The following is a 24232-nucleotide window of genomic DNA, read 5'->3' as shown; positions in this document are numbered from 1 at the left end:
GGTCTAGTTTCATTCTGCTACATATGTATAACCGTTGTCCCAGCACCATTTATTAAAGAGGCTTGCTTTTTTCCAGTGTATGTTATTGGCACCTTTGTCAAGGATCACATGACTGTAGATGTATAGGTTTGTTCCTTTGTCTCCTATTTGGTACTATTGGTCTATGTGTCTGTTTTTATTGCAGTACTATAGATGCCTTCTTCTTAGTATATATTGTATGTAGGGAAAGTATTAATTGAAATTTTAAGATTTGATTTGATTCAGTGAGCATCCATTAGCCAATCTTTGTGTAGGACCTACAGAAATGATTTTGATATAGGATTCTAATTCTGATGTATTTACTTGATCTTGCTAAACAACTGGTTCCATAGGATTTTATATAGTAGAGGAAAATGTACTTGCAAAGATTCCTCTGATAAAGTAGAGTATTTCTTTTTAAAAAAATTTTTTTAGTTGTAGATGGACACAATACCTTTTTATTTAATTATTTATATTTGTATGTGGTGCTGAGGATCAAACCCAGTGCCTCACCCATGCTAGGTAAGCATTCTACCACTGAGCTACAACCCAGCCCTGAAGTAGAATATTTCTTAATTCTGAACTACAAAGCAGAAATAAAAGGCAAGTTTTCCTTGTCTATATTATAATTTAGCAAGGTTTAAGCAGAGCCCCTAATGAAAATAGAACCTCAGAAAAAAAGGGCCCATTAACTTACACAAGAGGTAAAAAAAAAAAAAATACATCCATGTTGTGATTAAGATTGTTGGTCAAACTGGTTTTTTGCTTTAGTTTCTTTGTTTAACTTCGTATGTATTTTTTCTTTAACATACACCCATTGCAGGACTCAAATTCAAAATATGTCACATTATTTTTAATAAAAATTATAAATTTAGTTGAGGAAGAGACTCGTCTTTAGAATCATCTATAATATTTGGGCACTGCCCCTGAGTATCCTAATGCCATGAGCAGATTGTAGATGAGCAGTAAGTGAGCAAGTTCTTGCGCAGTTTACAACCCATAGGAACACGTATTTAGGAGACAATTCACATTCCATTCCCTATCATTCTTTCCCATATTTGCTCAGACAGCATAGACATTGTCTTCTTACTGTGATCTTTGGGAAACTAATGTCTGTCCAATTTTTCAGTCTGGCCAATCAAGGTCCTGTAAGGAAGGGGATTGGAGGCAGACTTGCTTCTAACTCAGAAAGTATAACAAACCCTAGGAGATTCCAATAATTTGGGACTGTATGTGAATTAAATGACTGCCTTTCTGGAGAAAGCTAATACCCCTGAATCCCTCTGGGCCTCTCTGTCTCAATGGAAATGCATGGCTGGAGCGCCCAATCCCTACTCTGATAGAACTCTAGAACAAAACATCTTCGAAGTAGTTAAGTGAGAAGGAGGGTTCCAGAGTTGGGTCTGTTCTCTAGGGGACTCTCATGTAATTGGTACCCCTATGAATTGCTTATTTAAGTGTATTCCAGTTTATGAAGTGCTGCTAAATACAAACATACATATGAACAGGGAGAAGAAAGTAGAAAACAATTTTTTAATGTAGTAGAAGAAGACATGCTCTATGAGAAATGTAAATGTTGTCCCTTCCAAAAGGTTCCAGACACAACATGAAAAACTTTTCTTTTTACAAAGTGTCACCAATCGTAGCACTGACAGGATTGGGGGAAAATTAATTTCCTTTAAAAGAAAATTCCCCAAAGTAAAATCCTTTAGATTAGAATCTAAGGAGAAAAGCATTATATATTATTCATCTAAAAATTGGAATTTCTGATGAACTGAATAGCTACTAATGGATGAACCATCTCCTCTTTCAGGCATCATCATGTATAGCCATCCTTATCCAGGTGTGCAAGACCAGGAACAGGCCACGTAAGTAGATATCTCTGCCATGACTTCTTTCTCCTTGGCATAGCTGAGACTCTGTAAAAGTGCTCTAACTGGAAATCACAGTTGCATCTGAATGAAAGTCAGTCTAGAAGGGCTGGTTTTATAAAGTCACTGACTGGGTTAAAAGGAAGTTTCTGAAAGGGTGCAGAGTGGGTTGCCAAGTAGAGCTTGTGGACTGCAGATGCACTCCGTCTGCTGCTTTTCCGAGTCAGGTGCATAAGGGCTTCATCATTCTGCCTTCGCTGCTTAGCAGGCAAGTCCCGTTTCTATGCCCCAGATCCATACATCCCTTGCATACATGCTGTAACCCTTGGAGACTGAGGTTTTTCTATCAAATATCCTTAGTCAATTCAGATGCGTTGGAACTACATTTATTCCAGGGTCACAGTGGAGTCATGTCAAAGATATTATCTGGCTGTCTTGCAGGAAGCCTTATTTGTACCACAGCCAACTCTTGTACTGTTTTGTTGATGGTTTGAGTCATGAATCTTCCTGAAAGGAAAAGAGTTCCAAAACTTATGTGTGCTTTCCTCTTCCCATTGCTCACCATAGAATCAGCAGTTTAATCGATATTTTAGTGGCACTGTCCATCCTGATGGGTTATTCTGTCACCACCGCCAGCTTTGTCACCTATGTCGTAAGGGAACATCAGACCAAAGCCAAGCAGTTGCAGCACATTTCAGGCATTGGTGTGACATGCTACTGGGTAACAAACTTCATTTACGATATGGTGAGTAACTTATGTCATTGCAAGAAAGATAGGATTCATTTGGCAGAGTTTAATATTCAAGAGTTATTTACTCTAGTTGTTGGAATTATTATCACAAGGACAGTAAATTAGGAAAAAATAATTTTGAGTCCAGTGTTTGGAGGACAGAGAAAACTGCCTTTGCTCATCTCTGGGATATATCAGATTCTAAGAGCACTTGTCAATATGTAGGTTCCTGGGCCCCAGTCCAAATGGATTAAATCTATATCTTGGGAGTGGAGTGTGGAGAGTAGGCATTTTAAGCAATCCCCCAGGTGACTTTAAGCACACTGAAGTCTTAGAACCACTACTGTGGAGAAATAGAAGCTGAGCAGTAAAACAGCCTTATCTAATTGTGCCAAGTAATCAAGATTATAAAAATTTAATCAAGTAATCGTGAAAAATTCGGAGTAGCAGTCCCTACTGAATGACACATTAGAGAAGATTATCAGGGAAAAGAAGGAATGTATTTTATTGATGTCTGTCTCATTTGCATAAGAATGTTCCCAAAGTTCAGATGGTTATTCTTGACTTGAAACGTGCCAGTGTTGGCCAAAAGCCCAGGATGAGGATGCATTTGCCTGTGATCATGGTGAAATTGCCTGAGTTGTTGTCAAGATCATTGGGTTGAAGAGTTGGAGAGTAATTAACTGCATATCCATTTTGTTAATGTATCCAGTGAGGTCTGAAATGTGTTCATTGTTAGAAGCCAAATCCAAGAGAATGGTAATGACTACTCTGGACTTCGTAGAAACTTTCATGTTAAGAAAGCTTCAAGGATATCCTTCTTTGAAAGTCTACTTACTACTGAGATTCTGTGGTCTGATATCTGGTGCTCATTCCAATTTAGGAGATTTCCATTCCCACAACACCCCCAAAAAACACCCCAAAGTAAATTACCACCACCACTGTTTGCACCTTGCCTCAAACTCTTCCACTTTTAGCATTTCTACTTTCCAACAGAATACTGAGTTATTTGTTCATACACTTGTGATTCCAAGAATGTGTGGGTCCCGCTGCCCTGCTGTTTTGCACAGAGTGTCTCACACAGATAACCAAGCCTTAGAAATCAACCATCTGAGAGCTGCAGCATTCAAACTGAAATCAATACTTTAAGGGCTGCCTCTAATACCAAGATACCTGGCTGTCTTATCTTTTTCACCGAACCTCTGTCACTGAATGATCCCAAGTGTTAAAGCCTGGAGGCAGGAACACCTGGGGCTTCTTGTATATCTACAAAGAGAGAAACTGGTTTTACTCATATTGGAGGAGACAAATTCTCAAGTAAAATCAATGTAAAATAAGCTGAACATTACGAGCAACAGGAACATAAATAAAAATTCATTCCTTCAAATTCATCTAGGTCAGCTTATTGCAGCTTTAAACTAGATAGCTTATTGATTTTTTTAAAAAGGTATTGGCCATATATTAAATATTGTTTTACATATTTCCATAGGTCTTCTACTTGGTCCCTGTAGCATTTTCCATTGGTGTCATTGCAATTTTCAAATTACCTGCCTTCTACAATGAAAGCAACCTAGGTGCTGTTTCTCTCCTCCTTCTGCTGTTTGGGTAAGCTGCTGATTGAGCAATGAAAGAACTAACAGAATCAAATGCTCCTAGACACAAATAGGACCTCAACCTCATTAGCTAATTTGCAGTTGTCTTGGGGTTTCATTTGACATGAGTGATGACTAATGATACATTACAATTGCTAGTCCACAGTCTGTAAAGTAAAGTCTGCCTCTGAAAATTAGTGTTGTTATCATTAAAGAGCACTTACTGGGTGCCAAGTGTTATACTTACCAATTTACATATATAATCTAATCTATACAAAAACACAGGCTTTAGAATGACCAGGGAAATGCATATACAAAGGTTTTGACAAATTATATGAATACATATAGCATTTATAAGGTGTATAAATTTACATATACTTTATCTTTTTAGAGATGCCTAACAGGACACACATAACATTGTTGTTTTCACATTAGGCTAATACAAGGCGACATAATCAGTGCTTAGCATAGCAGTCTCCCTGCCCTGAATGCGTGGGTAGTATCCCTTGGTTAGCTATTGTCACTGATATAAGACCTTTGTGTGTCGAGTGTTATTTAATTTCCTCCAGTATTGTTTAAGTTTGCTCAAAACAAGCTTCCCATCTTCTCACCAGGTCCTATCTGCTTAGCTGACCTACAATGATGCCATTATTTCCCCTCAACTTTAAATTATAAGATTTATACAGATTGAACTCATAATTCTGAGCAACAAAAGTCTTGCCTGGAAAGGATTACACCACCCCCACGGGGGAATAATTTGTAGTTGTAATGATATAGGACTGACTGTTCGAGATTCCTTTTCAAAAAGAGGCTTCTTGCTATCATTTAAAAAACATTCTTTGAAGTTTTTTTTTTTTTGTCAAAAAGAGGAATGAAAATGAGATCTAGCTACAAGGCTTGGCAACTCATCCCTAATGTTTGCTTTTACTTTAGAAACCCATCTAGGTGTTTATTGCTTTATAAAATGGGATAATTAAGGTGTAATTTTAATTCTTTGTATGATGAACCTGTAGGTATGCCACGTTTTCTTGGATGTACTTGCTGGCTGGTCTCTTTCATGAAACAGGAATGGCCTTCATCACTTACGTCTGTGTCAACCTGTTTTTTGGCATCAATTCCATTGTTTCCCTGTCGGTGGTATACTTCCTATCCAAGGAAAAGCCTAATGATCCGGTGAGGACCCTCTTAGTCAGTTCAAGTTCAGTGAATGTATCAGAAGTTTTAACATGTTCAAGGTGGAAAGATTTTTCTTTATTCTGTCTTCTATAAATAGAAAGAAATATTATTTGCTTCTATTAAAGCTACAGCTTTAAAAACTTCTCTATAAACTCCACCTAGGTTAATGCCTATTATTGTATTTCCTGAGAGTCAAAAACTATTGACATTGGCTAGATCTTGAATGGAGTGATGGAGGTGAAATCAGATATATTGTGTGGTAGTTCATAAATCATGCCACCAATTGGTCAGCTAGACATTTCCCTCATTAACAAAGCCTTATCGTATGGTGGTGTCAAGGAGAATGGCTTAGTTATGTGACATTGGGTTAGGATTCATGGGAACATTCATAAGGGAAAAACCTAATCCATTCCCTTTCAATCACGTGTTGGAATCTACTTCATTGTAAGCATCACTTTCCATTCAGAGCTGAGAGTTATGATTAGTGAGAAGCACTAACAGAGAAGAATAGAGAGGAAGTGAAGTCAACTGAGGGACCAACAAGCACACACCAGGAGGAGGAAAATTCACGAGGTGGAAGTAGTTGGCCTCAAGTGTGAATAATGTTGAAAATGAGCCATTTGCTCCTTTTTTGAGATATTGACTCTCCTCCCATCTCATTTCGCCTTTTTAGTCCCTTTCCAAATGGATATCACCTTAGGTTCTGAACCAAGACCTCCCTTATGGGGCACCTACTGATATTCCCTGTCAGACCCTGACACCCTGGCTAGTCCTACATTCCCAAAGTCTGAGGAAGGTCTAGAAGTGATTTTGCCTCTAGACATGGGCCTAACACCTTAGGTCACCTCAAGAAAAACACTCTCTTTACTTGCATTTCAATAATAAACCTCCACCATTTGGTTATAGTAAATATGTCCATGAAAATTCAGCATACGTGTGAAATAATGGCTGATCCAGACAGAATTCTCAAAATTTGTCTACATCTAACTTTACATGTTTGTTCATTTGTTGGAGTTCTGACACTGAGCTTTCTTGTTATTTCTCGTTTTTAGACTTTAGAGCTTATTTCTGAAACCCTCAAGCGAATTTTCCTGATTTTTCCTCAATTCTGTTTTGGCTATGGTTTGATTGAACTATCACAACAACAGTCAGTCCTGGACTTCTTAAAAGCATATGGAGTGCAATACCCAAGCGAAACTTTTGAAATGGACAAACTTGGTGCAATGTTTGTGGCTTTGGTCTCCCAGGGCACCATGTTTTTTCTCTTGCGACTTTTAATCAACGAATGGCTAATAAAAAAGTTCAGGTAAGTATAATGAAAGCACAGTTTTTGACATCCATGATGGAGCTCAGTTTCAAATATGCAGGGAGGGGTCAATAGCCCATTTTTCCATTAGTAGTATGGAAATGTTTTGGTCAAAAACTTTAAAAATTTTGTAGTGTAATTTGTCATTTGTTTCATTCTAATAAGTAGTTATCTCACCTTACTATGTTTCTACAAGGTTTGCTCTAGAATAAGGAAAAAAATAAATAAGTACAGCTGTTATCCTTAAAGAGTAAGATTTAGTGGCAGAGAGAAAATACATGCATAAACACAAATTTGAGTTTGGTAGGATAGAAAACACTTTCATGGACAGAAATGAGAAAGAGGATTGAGTATGTGCCATGTCGGCAATGAGTTTGGGAAAAACAAGTAGAAATAAAGTGAGGAACCATAAATGAAAAGAAGTGCACATTACAGTGACATAGCATTTCTATTTATAGTAAGTTTTCATATAGATATGTTTGCACAAATGCAGGATTATTTATATATAAGAAAACTGCTCATCACAGTAACCATCTTTAACAGCAAAAGAATGGAAACAACCAGAATGTCCTTTGTTTAAAGACTAGTTAAATTATGGGCATATATTCAGAAATACAACATTATGCATCTTGAATCCTTGGGGAAGAGATTTGGACTTTATTCAGCAAACAAATGGTAGTTCATTAAATGTCTTGAACAGAGAGTGCCATGATCAAATAGTGCTTTGGGGGTGCCATTTTGTGGAGCTAGTGCAGAGCAGAATGGGACAGTCAGACACTGGCACAGCTTGAGGCTCCTGTAGCAATCTAGATGGGGAGCAAAAGCTCTCCATGAGGATAGAAATAGAGATGATTCATGGCAGAACAGTATAAGAGACTGTTCTGAATGGATTTTGTAATAGGGAAGATTCAAAGAAAACATCACAATTAGAGAAAGATTTTGTAATAGAGAAGATTCAAAGAAAACATCACAATTAGATAGGTCTCTGGACCTATCATTAAAAGAAACAGAGACATTATGAGGAAGACCTGGATTGATGTGTTGGATTTTCACATTTTATTTGTTTGGTTTGGTTTTGGTATTTGTTAGGCAAGATATTGAGGTGAGTTTGGAACTTAGTGAGTTTGCAGAGCTGATAACCCTAAAATATTGTCTAGATCCTGAGTGAGACATTGATAGTGAAAAGCATATAGAATGAAGAATGATGCCCTATTATTGATAATTTTAAAATAGATCTGCTTATAGCATTGTGCATATAGTTAACTTAAAGCTTAGTTAAGAAAATGGATTTCATGTTTTGTGTTACCACAATTTTGAGAGAGAGAAAGAGAGAGAGGTGAAGAAGAGGAACAGGAGGGTTTTTATGTTAGTTTGTTTGTTTATTGTTTTAAAAACATGATGGCTGTTCTTGGGCTGGTAGTTGTTGATTTCACTAATAATTCTGAACCCCCTCTTGGAGACTAACTTAAGACACATTTTTATCTCCTTGTTACTGAATTTAGGGTTCAGAATTTTAACAGTGGATCTGTAAACATTTAAGGCATGGAAAACAAAACCACTTCCTAAATATCACAGTGAATATGGTGAAGAGAGTTCATACTAGTTTTTTAGTTATTTGCATCACAGAGTACATGATAAAATTTAAAAGAAGCATAATAATGGATGGTATACTTTCAGCAAAGTGAAAACACATTAGAACATATCAGAACTGAGTGCTGATCTTTCATAATCATTGATGTAAAATCACTGGGTCCATTTCTTAGACTCTTCTTCAGAAAATTTAGCTCCTCACCTGTGGCAGAGACAATAGATGAAGATGAAGATGTTCGGGCTGAGAGACTGAGGGTGGAGAATGGTGCTGCTGAGTTTGACCTGGTCCAGCTCCATCGTCTCACAAAGACATACCAACTCATCCACAAAAAGATTATTGCTGTAAACAACATAAGCATCGGGATACCTGCTGGAGAGGTAAGGAACTATGTCATGTTTCTATTCTTTTACGTGGCATAAGTTACAAAAATCTTCAGTTATTTAACTTCAATTTTTTTTTGAAATATGAAACTTAAGTTCTGAATATTTCCATGAGATATGTGAGTGTGTGTATGTGTGTGTGTGTGTGTGTGTGTGTGTGTGTGTGTGTGTGTGTAATTTACATGTCTATATTACTTGCCCTGTGAATCTTCCCTCTTGGCAGGGGGATTCATTAATAGCAATCCCACAGCAAGTCCCGATCCCTTACCCAAATTCCTCTTCTCTCTGGGGTGGACTTTCCTGCAGAGAGCCTGTTCAGACAGGGTATTCTCTTCAATATTTCATTTCCAGACCTTTCCAAAAAATACCATGAGGAAATCAGAAGTTCTCGGAAAAAAAAAAAAAAGGTCCTAGAACAGCATCTATTTATATTCTTGCTATTTTCACAGACACAATATGAAGGCAACTTGAAAAAAAGAAAAGAAAAAGAATATGGCTATTTCCTTTAGTTTTCTGAGAAGAACTGCAAACTTCATGCACCCAATTTATTAAAAAACATCGCTTTAGCAGCTTATTCAGTAAAGTTGTGATTTTTGTGTGAATAGTTTAAAAATCTATAAATGTAATTACATCATTGGGTGAGCATATCTTACTGGTGGGGTATTTTATGGGTGTCACAGAAAGGGGTGCTATTGCAATATGTAAAGCAGATCCTCTGTATGTATAAATGTTCACATGGCAAAAGGAAAAAAAAAACATATCCATTCTTTTAAAAGAGAAAGCTTTACCAAAGTATCAAACACCACGAAAAATTCTAATGGCTTATTTTTCTTGGAAATGATTTTTCCAGGGAAGAGGGAAAGAGACAACAATAGCAGTGTATCTAAGTTTTTCATCTTTTTTCTCCCTCAAACTAGTGCTTTGGCCTTCTTGGGGTGAATGGAGCAGGGAAGACCACCATATTCAAGATGCTGACTGGGGACATCATTCCTTCCAGCGGAAACATTCTGATAAGAAATAAGACTGGGTATGAAAAGCTTAGGCTTTCACTTACTGAAAGCACCAAAATTAAAACAATTTCAGTGAACGTTTTATGTAATTTTGTGGTTGTATTATTAAATTTTTAGGCGGAGGGAAAAACACTATTGAAGTAAAGGGATATTTTTACACCTTAAAGTATGACTTTGATAGTGGGACTATTTTATCCCCTTTTATCAAAATTACCAACCACCATGACCAAAATAGAGCCACCTTCCCAACATTTGGGGACCAAGGAAGACAGGTCTTTTGAAAATCACATGCTTTTGATCTTCTCCATTCAGATCGCTGGGCCTCGTGGACGCTCACAGCTCCTTTGTTGGCTACTGCCCTCAGGAAGATGCCTTAGATGACCTGATGTCAGTGGAAGAACATCTGTATTTCTATGCCAGGGTGCATGGAATTCCAGAAAAAGATATTAAAGAGGTAAGTACACATGTGAAAAACTCATTCCTTTGAAGACCATTGCTGTTCCTGTTTCTCAGTCCACTACACCCCCCAGGAAACTAACTTGACATCTGGAAAACGGTGACATTTTCCTCCTAGCGATGACAGTGAACCCGACTTAGCTTGATTGTGTGTCCTGCATACACACCTATGAACTCAGCTTTAGAAACTCCTCAGCCGTGTTTGTTCAGTTACCCTTTTAAGAACTGTCAAACAGAGGATCATGCTTGCATTAGGCTATGAGTTGGGCCTTGGATGCTGATGCCCGTACTTCCTTTGGTGTCCAAATAAGCATTGACACCTACAATTAACTGCCAAATGCCTGAGTGGCACAGAACAGCTTCCATTTTTATTTATTTATATTTTGATGTTGGGGATTGAACCCAGGACCTTACACATGCTAAGCACACGCCCTACCACTGATCTATGTCCCCAGTCCCCCATTTTGACTTTTAATCTGTGAGTCTATCTTACTGCAGCTATTTGCCTTTGTAATGGGATGGCTAACCCTTAGGGCAGTTTCCTCTGTTTCACAACCCTGGAGACCTGCTGTATAAAGTCCAACCAGGATTTCATTATTTGCCAGGGCTATTTAACTACAGAAATAACCACAAGAACCCATGATTCCTAATGCACTAAAGTTTTGATAGTGGGTCAGTTTTAAATAGACTTAAAACCTTTGTGACAAATCGCCTCTCAGTAAGAAGAAAGATGAAGCAGTGATGACAATCAATGAGAAACCTGCCTTTGAATTCTTTTTTAGTTCTTTTAAGCTTTTAAGCTTTATAGGAGAATCCTGTGGTAATACAGCATAAAATACAATTTGCAGTTGTAAACACACCCCCCCCACACACACACACACATTTGGGGAAAAGAATCCCATTTGAAAATGAGTCTCTGAGGAATTGCTTTTTATTTCTTTAAATAAACCATGAATTTTGAAATGGGTCTTTGAAAATGGAAATAAAAAATCTATGTTGAATTTAAATGTTTGCTTTTTTTTCTAGATCTATATTGTCCATGACAAAATTTTTTTTCCACAAGCCGATTTTCTTCTATTTGATGCTTTAAGGGTTTGGGCAGGGAAAGGTCAAGATAATTCTTCTTTTATTATCCACAGACTGTTCATAAACTCCTTAGGAGACTTCACTTGATGCCCTACAAGGACAGAGCTACCTCTATGTGCAGTTATGGCACAAAAAGAAAATTATCTACTGCGCTGGCCTTGATAGGAAAACCTTCGATTCTACTACTGGTAAGAGATTCATTAGGAAAAAGGCTAGTAAGTAGTTTAAACACCATATCCTCTTGTGCATGCTAGCAATTTCATCATCTTTATTCAAGTCAATATTTAGTGACATCTTACCACATGCCAGCTATTGTGCAAAGATGCACCATCCAATTAAGGGAATTTACATCAGCACAGAACTTATGACCACATAGGTCCTCAGAAAACATTTTTTTTTTCTTGTCTCCTGAAGCAATGTGGGTTTCAGTGAAAATGATTAGCATGGGAATGGGAATTAACTGAGACAAATTCAGGGTATTCAAATCACTAAGTGAAGTTATGGAATGTGGCAAAAATTTAATTCCCATATATTGACAAAATCATTATCTGTTGGGAACCGATGGGATAAACTGGGATTTTCCGTTGTTTAGGAGGACAGGCTTATTTTAGAACAATGTGTTGTGCTATGATTTTATTTCTTTGAATCTTAAAAATATGAATTACCTAACCTGAAATGGGATGGATAATATACCATGCTATTTTGTCTGAATTTAGGAGAAGGAGAGCAAGAAACCTATTCTACATTCATATTTTAATTAAGAGTTGGAAAATTAAATTGATCACCTGAAAATAAAAATTGCACCTAGGAAGATATAGTATTCTGTCCTCCAGGCCCAATATTGAAGAAGGATTTATTTCAGAGAAACAAACTTGCCCTTATTTTAGAAGATCCCCTTCATTCAGTGACCTCCAAACTCTGAGAAAGAATTAACTTATGCAATAAAAATCCAGTTATAAATCACCACATTATTCCAGAGTTAAGTCATACAGTGGATCAAATCATTGAAATTGCCCAGATAGAATGATGCACAGCCTAGCTTTCTGTAATACCGGCAGCTTCTAATGCGTCGCATCCCTGCCAATCGATGCTTATAATAGAATTCTATTGTGTAAGTGTCCCTTAAATTGAACACAACAATCCTTAGGCACCCTTGTGAGATAATACATGTAAAACATTTTAAAATATTAAAAGCACTACTTAAATGCTGTATAGTAATGAGCCCAAAGAAATTCATGTTCTGAAAGAAAGACCCTATTTTCTCCTTCTACATTTGTTTACTATGTAAGCTATTTCCTTCAAAAATAGGAACAATGACAGTCTATATTTTACTGTTTCCCCAAATTAACACTCACTCCTTTCTTTAAATTTAACATGTTAGGGGCTGGGGCTATAGCTCAGTGGCAGAGTGATTGCCCAGCATGTGTGAGGCACTGGGTTTGATCCTCTTAAAAATAAACAAATGAAATAAAGACATTCTGTCCATCTACAACTGCATTTTTTTTTTAATTTAACATACTACTATAAAAATAAGCCACTGATTATCCCATGTATGTATTTTCCACTTCAGATACATTTTTAAATTTTTACCTACTCTTGACCTATATTTTGTTTCTTTAATCATCTGTCAGGATCTGTTATTGTTTATTTAGATTATCTGCTATTGCATTTTGAATTTGGCGTCTGAACACGTTTGAAAACATCATTTACTTTGAAAAATAATGTCTATTTCTACTTGGTAACTTCTGCAAATCTTATTTTTGTTTTCCAAGGAGTGTTAAATTTCAATTAATAACATAAAACTAAAAATATGCCTCCAACATATTAACTGAAATGTCAAATTGTGTTCTTTTCTGCTTCACATAACACGTTATCACTCGCCGTCACAATTCTGCTTTCATGAGCAAGATAGCAATCTTGTTGATGTAGCTCCCTATATATATGTGACAATGTAGAATTAAATGTAAAACTCCTGCCTTGTCAGTAACTGAAGCAGAATTTTTTTTTCCAAAGAAACCTAAGAGATGGATGCAAAGCCACAGGGTGTCAACTTTACTGAGACTTTTTTTTTTTTTTAAACAGATTGATAATTTTATATAGTTAATTTTGAGCTTTTTGACGGCAGCAGAAAGAGTCCTATTAAGTATAAAACAAGTTTAGTCACAGGACTTCGAAAACAGATTTCTGTTCTAGGGAATTGAGATGCAGTGATTCATGTAAAGAACCTCATCAAAACTTAATTAATTTGATAAATTTTTCTTGTAACTCCCTATTAAGGATGAGCCGAGCTCTGGAATGGATCCTAAGTCGAAACGGCACCTCTGGAAGATCATTTCAGAAGAGGTACAGAACAAATGTTCTGTCATCCTCACGTCTCACAGGTAAATCGAGGGCAGGACCTTTAAAGTCAAACGGCACCATTTTAGAATGATAGCTGAAAAAAGCAGTTCCATGTTATCTATTTAGATGATCAACACCACAATTGTATGGAAGGGTTTCATGTTTGTAGACTACGGGCAAGTCAAGCAGGTTTCATGGTGAGAATATTGGGATGAGGCAGAGTGTAAGATCTAAGCAATGTTTTTGAAAACAATTTTTCATGGACCTACAGCCCTCTTAACTCAACGATGGCTCCCTATTCCCTATCAAATAAAGTTCAGGATCCTTAGGCTTAGTGTGCAAGGCCTCCTGGCCTCATCTAATCTCCAGCCTCTTTTTCCTGCGACATTTCTGCTATCAGTTGTCATGAACAGCTCATGGTTCTGCATGCTCGCACTACCTCTTCCTATCTCCTTTCTTCAGCTGTGCTTTCTACTTGAAATAGTCTCTTTACCAACTATCTCTGGGGTTCTAATCTTACCAGTTTTTCCAGAACCATTTCACTGGCTTTTCCTCCCATGAAGTAGTCCCCCTGAATCAGCTAAATATAAGAGGTACTAAAGCATTTTATCTGTGGCTTTCTTATGAGGTTGGCCTTGTGCTGTAATTTGGATTAAGTTCACCTTGCATTATAATGATCCTATAGTGGAAAAAAGTATTGGATTTGTTTATTACCAAGAGACTTATTTATATCTTAACTTTGTCCTCAGCACACCAGAGCAGATCATTTCATTTCTATGAACATTTGCACGAAGTAGACAGGGTGATGCCTAAGATTGCCTCCAGTTCTCATTGTCCATGAAATGAGAGAGCATGTAATTGAGTACAGGTTAACTAGTTATAAATCCAAATCATAAAAGCCAATCAGAGTATGAGGCATAATGAAAAAGCTTGGGGTTGTTTTAGAAACCTTTCTTAGGAAATGTACATCCTGAATCAGAGCCTAAATGATTTTGAAAGAAATATTGTTTTTGATAGAGGGGGCATTCTAGGTGAAAGAGATGGCCTTGAATTTTAGAGGAAACACTAATAAACCCAACCTGAAGACATCCCATTTATATTTTAAGAGATTCTATTTTTTTATTCTCCTCCAGGAGAGATTTCTAAGGTGCTATAATGAAATGATTAAACTTGTGCTTATGAACTTCAACCCAGTTTTCTATGCTCTGAATGTTGATGTGATTCTGCTCTGTCTTTCAGCATGGAAGAATGTGAAGCCCTCTGTACCAGGCTGGCCATTATGGTGAATGGGAGGTTCCAATGCATAGGATCTTTGCAGCATATAAAAAGCAGGTAAAGAACGAATATGTTGTTTAACACATTGTGTAAGACTGTCAATCTAATGGTGCCTCAGTTAGTTTCAAAGATTATCTCAGCAACCTGTTTTGCATGTAGTAAAACAAGTATGGAAAAGCTAATCATTGTAAGTAATCATTGACTCACCTTAAATTTACATTATTTTATTAAGGGTTTATTATACTTTTTTATTAATAACTCCAATCTTTGAAGGCCTAAAGCTAATAATAATAATAATAATAATATAAAACAAATAATGTACAAATGAAATACTCTGAGGAACTAATTTTAAGAGTTTACTGAATAATAAATTAGACCTTGACAAGTATATGAAGGCATAGATTTTTATCTAGCATGTTCATTTGCCATTTGCCCAGGTTTTCACTAAGCTATGTGACACTTTTAGCACGTTGAAAATCTTTTAATCAGAAATACATGGAGAAATGTGCATAAATATTATATTATCATCAAATTCAAATTAAATTAATAGTTTCTATTCAGCAGGGTGTATATGCATTTATACATATCCATGTTAATCTCCAAACTTCAGGATGATACTTTATACCTTCCTGCAGAACAACCTGACTTTCTTATAAAATAGCATTAACCAAGATAAGGAAAAAAAGATAAATGAGGCCTTTTGTTGCTCTTAGGGAGTTTGTTTTAACTTGTTTAAAAACGCTACTCTTGGTATAGTTAATTCCAGTATATTTATTTAGTAGTTATTTTTAAACCCCCAGTAATTTTGATCTTCACTGTTATTACTGAATCTCCAATGCCCCACTTCTCAAAGCTTTTCTTACTTTAAATTAGAAACTATTTAACCCCAGAAATTGCCATCGTTTGCCAATTTATTGATGTCAAAGAAAGTCAAGATTTTATGTTTTCCTTTCCAATGTTGCTTTTGCCCAAAGAATCTGACTTAGTATAGAGGTAGAAATAAATAAGAAACCAAGGCAGTGAACTTATTTCAAGTTTGCAACATGCCCTGAACTTTTATGACAAAATGATAGTCTTTATATAAGAAATGGGGTCGTAATGGTTGGCTCGGGTCCTATTTCATTATCTAGAATTTCAGGGGAGCTATTTTGGCAAAATGTAACTCATACTGTATTTTGCACTTTTTCTTTCTAGGTTTGGACGTGGATTTACTGTCAAGGTTCACTTGAAGAATAACAAAGTGAGCATGGAGACCCTCACGAGGTTCATGCAGCTCCACTTTCCAAAAACGTACTTAAAAGTAAGTGTAACTAACCTGCCTGTGGCGCTTGGCCAGCTTTGACACTCAGAATATCTGACATCACAAGGAATGTCCACCATGTTAGTTTCAAGTTCTGAAGCACACTTGATATGAACAAAGAATTTCAAATGATTTATTTTTATACCTATTTAAAGTTAACATAGTCCTTTCATATACACAGGCATTTATTTCTCTCTCATACAAAAGTTTCATGACCATACAATATTTGTTTTCAAGTTTTATACAGTGCCAGTTTACTAGTTACATATGTTTGGGAACGGAGGGATGACAGGTATTACATGACCAAGGGCACTTCTTAGGGAAAAAAATGTTAGTGAGTTCCAGAATGTTATAGCTGGAGGAGGTTAACTCCTTTGTTCCCCTCACTTGAAAAATAAACCCACAAAGATTTGTATAATCCTCAAGCCCCACAGTAGTTGAAGTATAGTTTTGATTTTTAACTGACATGTGCATTGTGTAGCCACAGGATGGACACACAAGATTATATGCAGCGTGTTCTTAAAATTAATGTACTTCCTTCTGGGAGAGCAATTTATAGAAGATGATGAAATGGAAAATAGTCATTTAAAAAAAAATCAGACCTGGATTAATGAAAAGAAGCCGCAGAGCCATGGGCTGAGCCCAGATGTGCTGGGTGATACCCAGCAAGACACAGAGTCTCTGATCTTTGTTTTTCTCATATGTAAACAAAAATCAACATCTACTTCACAACATTGCTGTTAACTTTAAATAGGTATAAAAATAAATCATTTGAAATTCTTTGTTCATATTAAGTGTGCTTCAGAGTATCTGTGTGTCCATAAGGATACTTCATACTCTATAAAGCACAATATTAATGTGAACTGATTTTTAAGAACAAAACAATGCATCTTTAAATTAATTCTTGTATCTTTACAAATTACTTTTGCCTCAGCCTCCACAGGCTTTGGCTAACTTCTGTAGGAAATAATAGCTTTCATGATTGTTATCAAGACCCATTTCTACACATATTCTGTATATAATTTTTTAAAAATCTATGTACTGTGAAAACTTTTTCCCAAAATGTTTCTTAGCTATTTGTTTTCTAATAAAGTTGTTGTTAAGGAGCAGTAAATGTTAATGAATTTCAAAAAAAATAAAAATAAAAAAATCATAGAATCTGAAAAAAAAAAGACCCATTTCTATCATTTAAATTTAAATCAAATTTTAAAGTTAAAGGATACCTTTATGCACAAATTTTGTCGGTCATACACTTTTTCTTTGGGTAAATTTCTGAGCTGAAATCTTTATTTACTGAGTGATGAAATTACATTTTCCCTGGTCTGTTCCTCTGGAGACCAGTGCCATACAAGGCAAATGAAGTGATGATAAAAGTTTGATTTTTCCCTGAGCAGACCATGCTTTACAAGTCTGCAGTGGTTTCTACATCTCTAGAAAGGAAACAGCCAGAGCAACAATCAAAGGTAGAAATAAGGAAAGTGGTCAGATAACCGTGATAGGCATAATGCAAAAAAGAGTCCATCAGGGAGGTCAGGCACTGAGCAGAGGGGTGAAGAAAAAGAGATCTTGAGGAATAGACGCTGAAACACACCATCCCGACCTGATCCATAGAAACCACAGGGGTAGATTCTGAAATAAGAAATCATCCCAATCGTGGTGTTTAGAAAGATTGCTGTAGCTGCTCCATGCTAGAATAAATCAGTGTCCATTTCTAGGGTTCTGAGGAGACTATTGCAGCAACTTGGATGTGGAGTGATAAGTATCAAGTTAATAATGTCAATGATGCAAATAGAGAGGAAAGGTTCAATTTGAAAGACATCTTAGAGGAAAATGAAAGACATAGTAACCTATTCAATATTCAGAAAAGTGGTGTTATTGATACTCCAGGGCAGTAAGAATAGAGTACTAGTGATACCATTGACTAAAATTTTAAAAACTGAAAAGAATCTTAAGGAGACTTGAGAACAAATATGACGTCATTTGGATGAGTCTCTCCTACAGTGCTTTTGAAATGTAACATCTTTAGCCAATAGAAATTGAGCAGCTCATTTCCAGCCTTTTAGAACAATTGTAACATAAAAATGCAATTTCTAAAATTGATCTCAGAGAAAGATTATGTGAACGGAGCATAAGCTGATGTGTGAGGTACCATTCCGCAAATTTTTTTTTTCAGGCAACATTATGACTTTAGAAGTGAATATGAGTGCAGAATGCTTTGGAATTTTTATTAACTTTTTAATTTGTTTTCTCTTTAACGTTCATAAAATTTTTCATCTCATCTCTACAAGCTGTTAGATTGAAAACACCCCTTATTTACACAGTAGCATCAAATTCAGTGGAATGAATTTCAATATTTTTCTTAACTCTCAATAAAGTAATATCTAATCAAGTCAATATTACCTAACATTGCAAAATGATTTATTTCTTTTGGTTCCCATAGGATCAGCACCTTAGCATGCTAGAGTATCATGTGCCAGTCACGGCAGGAGGAGTAGCAAACATTTTTGATCTGCTGGAAACCAACAAGGCTGCTTTAAATATCACAAATTTCCTAGTGAGTCAGACCACTCTAGAAGAGGTAAGGTGTATGCTACGATCCATGTGTACAGTGTCACATATTAATTATTATGCATCCTGGTTATTTCTTTTTAATGACATTCAATTTATTTTTAATTGAAGCAACATCTAATCTTGCACCTGAAAAACTTAGCAAAGAGCCTCATTTATTTTGGGATATTGAAAAAAAGAAAAAGATGTGAAAGGCATTAACTATTTTTTTAAGGAGAAATGAAGATTTTTCTATTCTTTGTCCATAAGCTTACATGTATATGGGAAGCAACAAAACGTACTTTTTGACCTACAAAAAAAAGAAATAGCTGTCAATGCTGTCCTTACTCTCTCCTGATAGATTTTATAAGGACATTTCATTGGCTTCCTGGATTAGGTGGAATGGGAGAAGACCGACAGAGAATTTGCGGAACTTCATGTTGACTAAATTCACACAATTAAAGCAGCCACTGCAGAATCCTGTTCTTCTACTTACATCTGTCTTAATTACATTTATATTCAACAGCTAGAGGCTGAGTACGTCATTCATCATCACCTCTGCACTGTCTTAACTAAGTTCAGCCCAGCCATGACATGTAGAATGTTTGATTGTGTCTGTCATTGAAAAGGGTCTGAAAATAAGTCCTGACAGGCCTCTGTGTCAATGTATCATGCTGCATTTTATGAATAACTTTTTTAATGGGGCTTTAGGCATCTTAATAGGGACTTAAGATAATTATGGCTTTGCTAACACAAAGATTTAGTCTTTGATTTGTGACCAACTACCAGCATCATGCCTGGCAAAAACTAGACACTTGATAAATAGTTTTTGGATGAATCGATGTCTAATAGACTTAAGGACTTCCTGTTAAATAATTGGCTAACTAAACAGAATGTGGGCTTTCTATACAAATCCTATGTTGGTGCATTATCCCTTGAAAATAGTGACATTTCTCTCAACATTTCTATATAAACATTTGCTAGGAGTTTTGAACTGGACTCCTTGTTTATACTTGATAGAGATATTGATGTAAATCATATGGATTCAGATATGTAACTATAGATATTCAGCTATAGCTTTAGATTCAGATATGATTATAGATGTAATCTCAGTCATAAATACAGTCACAGATGTGTTATTTTCAAACTCCAGGTAGAATTGACTGCATAAAAGGACTCCAAGTGAGGATATGTATATACCTATGGGCATGCGCCTACAAAATCTGGATTTCTGATTTGCTTTTCCATTGTGTGTGTGTGTGTGTGTGTGTGAGAGAGAGAGAGAGAGAGAGAGAGAGAGAAATTAGCCTTATTGTCTCCTTTGGTTTATCAGCACTAATGGCCTTATTTTCCTTTAAAAAAAAATAACAGGTTTTCATCAACTTTGCCAAAGACCAAAAGTCCTATGAAAATGCTGATACCAGTAGCCAAGGTTCCACCATAAGTTTAGATTCACAGGATGACCGGATAGAGTCTTAGCATCTGCAACTCATTCAATTTCAGCAAATGGCTAATGGATGCGTTTTGAAGAAGACATCACTTCCTCAAAATCTCTTCATTTTTGAAGTGTTATACTATCCAGCAAGTTGCCATTGTGTAAGACTTAAAAGTTATAAATGAAAAGTTTATTTTCCTGAGGTCAATGAATGTTATTGTTACTGGAATGGAATTCTGTATATTCAACACTGTGAGCATAACATATGTGTTCTTACGCAAAGGTGAGACCACCTGTTGTCTTAATTTATTACTTTCAATAAAAAGATAGCCTAAAAGGCATGTATATTAGTAGGTGGAAAGTAAGAGTGAAGAAGAAAAGTAAGGTGGATTGGGGTAGGTAAGGTTGGTGAACAAACAAAATAATTTATTTCTAAAAAATAACAGGATGCACATCATCATGAATACAAGTGCACTGTGATATGTAAAGTGCTAAGATTAACATTGCCAGTAAACTGAGAGCACAATGTCTACAGGGTGTGTGTGTGGGGGTGTGTGTGTCATGGTTAGTACCATGTGAATACAATTGGGAACATACTAAACCCAAAGAAATGCCTTTCTACAAGATGCCATAGAGGGACAGTTTACCCTGGTGGTAAGCAGAACTTGAGTTCCTTCCTGGCCTGCCTTGCCAATCATAAGGCTCAGGTGGAAACAGAAACAAATTGTTCAGATGGGCAGATACAAACCCTGAAAACTGATTAAGAGTTCATGTGCTGCTGGCAGGCGACATTTTTTAAACTCTTACAGAAACCCTCATATTCCACGTTTCTCCTCGGGAAATGTTTCTGTGGAGGGAAAATGAATATGAACATAATTTTCAGCTGATTGCCCTGCTGACCCAGAATTGTGTGAATGGCTTTGGATAGACTTCATAACAATGCTGAGTTACGTAATCCTCAAGGAAGGTGCTGTATGTACTGTGTGTGTATGTGTGTGCGTGCTTGTGTGTGTATATGCACATGTTTGCCATTTTGGGCACAATTGTTTGTTTCAAAAACCAATAAACTCCAAGTTTAGGAAAAAAAAAAACATTCGTGTTGTCATTTCATTTCTTTGAGAAGAGCCAAGAAACTAAAAATATAGGTCATGTGGCCCACAAGTCCCATGTGTTCTGTCCCCGCTTTCCTCTCCGTCCTCAACTCCAACCACCTCCTCTGGCTCTTTAGGATCTAGTCATGCTGGACTCCTTCAGGTTTTCTAATGCTTCAAGCTCCTTTGCATCTCCAGACCTTCACACATGCTGTTCCTTTGTGGGAGATGCTCTTCCCTCACCTTTTGTGCCCAACCAACAGTCTTCAGAAATGTTACACTTTCTCAGAGAAGCTTTACTGCCCTGCTTTCTCTGTTGAAATCTGACTCCCCGATCTTCTACTACCATATTTGTTTGTGCCTCCTACTTTTCTGTCAAATCATGCATAGTAATTTGTCATCTATGCAGATTTAAGAATACATAACAGATGGCAACATGATTTATCTTGGGATACCAAAATGCATTGAGTGAGTATAATGTATAGATAAACCTTTTGGAGTAAAAGAGTAGCTTTAATAATGTGGATGTCCTCAGGGACCAAAGAGACAAAAAAAGATGGCCAGGCTTCATCAAAAAAGAAAAGGAATCTGCTTCCTGGAATTTGTCTTTGTTCTGGTTGATTGGTTGCTTGACTCCTTCCGAGCAATGGCGGGAAGGAAAAGTACAGAAAACACATTGAAGAAAGAGAAATCAGTGAGATAATGGACATTTGAATACTGAAGAGAGAGGAAAATCTGGCAAGAGAGGGAAGTGGTTGAATGGACTTTTGAAACTACGAATATCCAAGTACTTTTTTCACATTTATTCACTCTGCGTCCTTACTGTGGGCAGGCCTTATTACCATCAAATCTTCATTAATCACATTTGCAAAGACTTCACATGAGTGAGTGTCCTGTGGAAACAGGAAGACATCCGCTCACATCTTCTTCCTTTGAGGGGCAAAACAGTACTGCTTCAATCTCAGAATGAGAAGCCTAAAGGCAGAGGGGACCATGGGAAGGGATGCCCTGGGACGTGCTGAGAAGGGCTTCTAGCCATCCCCAGGACATAGATGGAAGATTCCAGATAATCTTATCTACCTCTCTGTGGGCAGGAGAGCCACATTGGCTCTGGACTACTCTAACTGCACATTTATTTGAATGGGTAGTATTTCTTTCCCTCGTTAGATTTGGAATTTGTCAAGACTGAGATCTATTTTGATCTTCCTGACCCTCCCAGCAATATCTGCACACACAATAAGTAGTTGTGGCACTCAATGAATACTTGTTGGTCAAATGAATAAATAAATGAATGAGAAACAAAAGAGAAGCTGGCATAGTTGATATGGTAACCGGTAACCAAGCATCCTTATTTTGTTTAAATTTCTGAAATGCAATGCATTTTCCCATGAGGTATCTTATTCAGAGAAAAGAAAAAGGAAAGATGGTGGTTGATTCCATGTTACAGATATTATGGTGAATCCACTGGGATGGGAGGATTTTGATTTCCTTTTTGGAATTAGAATTCTAATGCTTTGCTTTTGTATATTTCTGCACATTTATTTCTACTCCGTCTTGTTTTCTGTTAGGATGTACTATATGTGAGTTTCTTGGGCCCTTTTTACATGAAAGTAAGGAACACACATGAAAAACTATCTTTGAGCTCACATCCCTTTGGGCTTCTCTGTAATAGAGAAAGTGTTTTGAGACTTCCCAGTTCTCAGAGGATTGCCTCCACTCTAGATAACACATACAGAATCTCCTTTTTTTATGTGCATTATTTGAATTACCTCTGAGGAATGTGGCAATTTTCACTTCATCTATAAAACCCAATTTTCATAATGTTAAAATATTGTATATAAAATCAGAAGAATGGGAAAATGATACACAAACTACCTTCTCCAAATATGCTTTCTGCCTGGCTGATCCACTCAAATGGACAAATGGCAAATGCTAACCTGTGTGAAGATGGTGGAGAGGGAGTGGGCTCGCAGTCTCTTTCCCCACCTTACCCCAGTAGTCAGCTTGCTTCATTAACCAAAGCTTCTCAACCCAAGGCAGTGGCATAAAAGAATATTTCATTTGGCATCATTTATTACAAGAATAATCCTATCTTTCCTTACTTATAAATCCAGACTGGTTTTCCATAATCTGAAAAATGAAATGCAGACTCCTTAACTGACCCTCAGAGTATTTCATAATCTGTTCTCTACTCTTCCATCTCTCTTTCCTATGTAGTCTCTGCTCTGACCACATGAATTTCCTATTACTATTTACATCAGATCCTTTCCAAGTTCCATGTGACTTTTCTCAAACTACTTTCCTCCTGGAAGACTTCTTCTCCCTCTGCTCTCAGCTTATATTTAGAATCTTCTCTTTGCCACCTTTCTGATATGTCATTTCTTTAAGGAAAATTTCCCAGAGAGCCTCATGCGAAACGAACCATTCTATTTTCTGCATTTTTGTGTATACCTCTACAGAATCATCTCCATAAATTGTTGTACATGTCTCTCTTTTCCCATTATACTCTAAGTTCCATAAGGGTAGTGACTCAGAATTTTCTCATCATTGTATCTCAAATATCCAGTACAATATCAATACATTCTTGTTGCTCAGTAAATCTTTAAAGGAAGAAACAGGTCTATTTCAATTTAGAAATATTTTTATAATTTTTTTCCTTAACTTTTTTTTCACAGTCATGTTTGCTTTAGTTTTAGAGACTATTAAACTTTAAAGCTAATTGCTGGGGGAAATGTGCAGATAACTGACATTTTAAATTAAAATGTGCATCCATTAAAAATGCCAAGCATTGGACATACTATCATTTTATTAATAGTATTGCCTATGATTGTGTTTACCCAAGGATATTGAAACTAGAGATGGTATTTAAATCAAATACTTTCATCAAAATAGAGCTATGCTTAATCACTCCTGTTATACAAGAAGAAAAAGCAAAGTAAGACATCAGACATCGTTACAGTTAAAATAACAGCAGCTATCATTTACTGGTGTTACATCATTGTGAAACATTGGGGTAAATACACCACAC

At 36.5% G+C, this 24232-nt stretch overlaps 1 protein-coding gene and 1 long non-coding RNA gene across 3 annotated transcripts in view; one reads left to right on the top strand and one right to left on the bottom strand.

The window, feature by feature from the left end:
- Window positions 1–22365, top strand: part of Abca12 (ATP binding cassette subfamily A member 12) — a 161837-nt gene extending 139472 nt beyond the window's left edge. Inside the window, exons 40-53 of one of the 2 annotated variants that reach the window (XM_048808508.1) lie at window positions 1832–1886; window positions 2457–2634; window positions 4109–4224; window positions 5225–5384; window positions 6440–6693; window positions 8457–8661; window positions 9582–9691; window positions 9987–10128; window positions 11270–11404; window positions 13494–13597; window positions 14796–14888; window positions 16026–16131; window positions 18572–18709; window positions 20050–22365. In XM_048808508.1, coding sequence (XP_048664465.1) covers window positions 1832–1886; window positions 2457–2634; window positions 4109–4224; window positions 5225–5384; window positions 6440–6693; window positions 8457–8661; window positions 9582–9691; window positions 9987–10128; window positions 11270–11404; window positions 13494–13597; window positions 14796–14888; window positions 16026–16131; window positions 18572–18709; window positions 20050–20157 — 1904 coding nt within the window. In that variant the 3' untranslated portion in view covers window positions 20158–22365. The remainder of the gene's footprint in view (window positions 1–1831; window positions 1887–2456; window positions 2635–4108; window positions 4225–5224; window positions 5385–6439; window positions 6694–8456; window positions 8662–9581; window positions 9692–9986; window positions 10129–11269; window positions 11405–13493; window positions 13598–14795; window positions 14889–16025; window positions 16132–18571; window positions 18710–20049) is intronic. The other variant, XM_015481335.2, reaches the window with a different exon arrangement.
- On the bottom strand, window positions 8674–11045 carry LOC125618213. Its single transcript, XR_007349470.1, has 3 exons — window positions 10298–11045; window positions 9963–10085; window positions 8674–9017 (listed from the first exon to the last, which is right to left on the bottom strand). It is a non-coding gene; the product is annotated as an uncharacterized LOC125618213 (long non-coding RNA).
- Window positions 22366–24232: the final 1867 nt, after the last annotated feature.

This window comes from Marmota marmota, unplaced genomic scaffold (assembly GCF_001458135.2).
Source record: "Marmota marmota marmota unplaced genomic scaffold, marMar, whole genome shotgun sequence".
Classification (NCBI taxonomy): domain Eukaryota; kingdom Metazoa; phylum Chordata; class Mammalia; order Rodentia; family Sciuridae; genus Marmota; species Marmota marmota.
The sequence above is the reverse complement of the archived record's forward strand: the minus strand, read 5'-3'. Positions and strand labels throughout refer to the sequence as shown.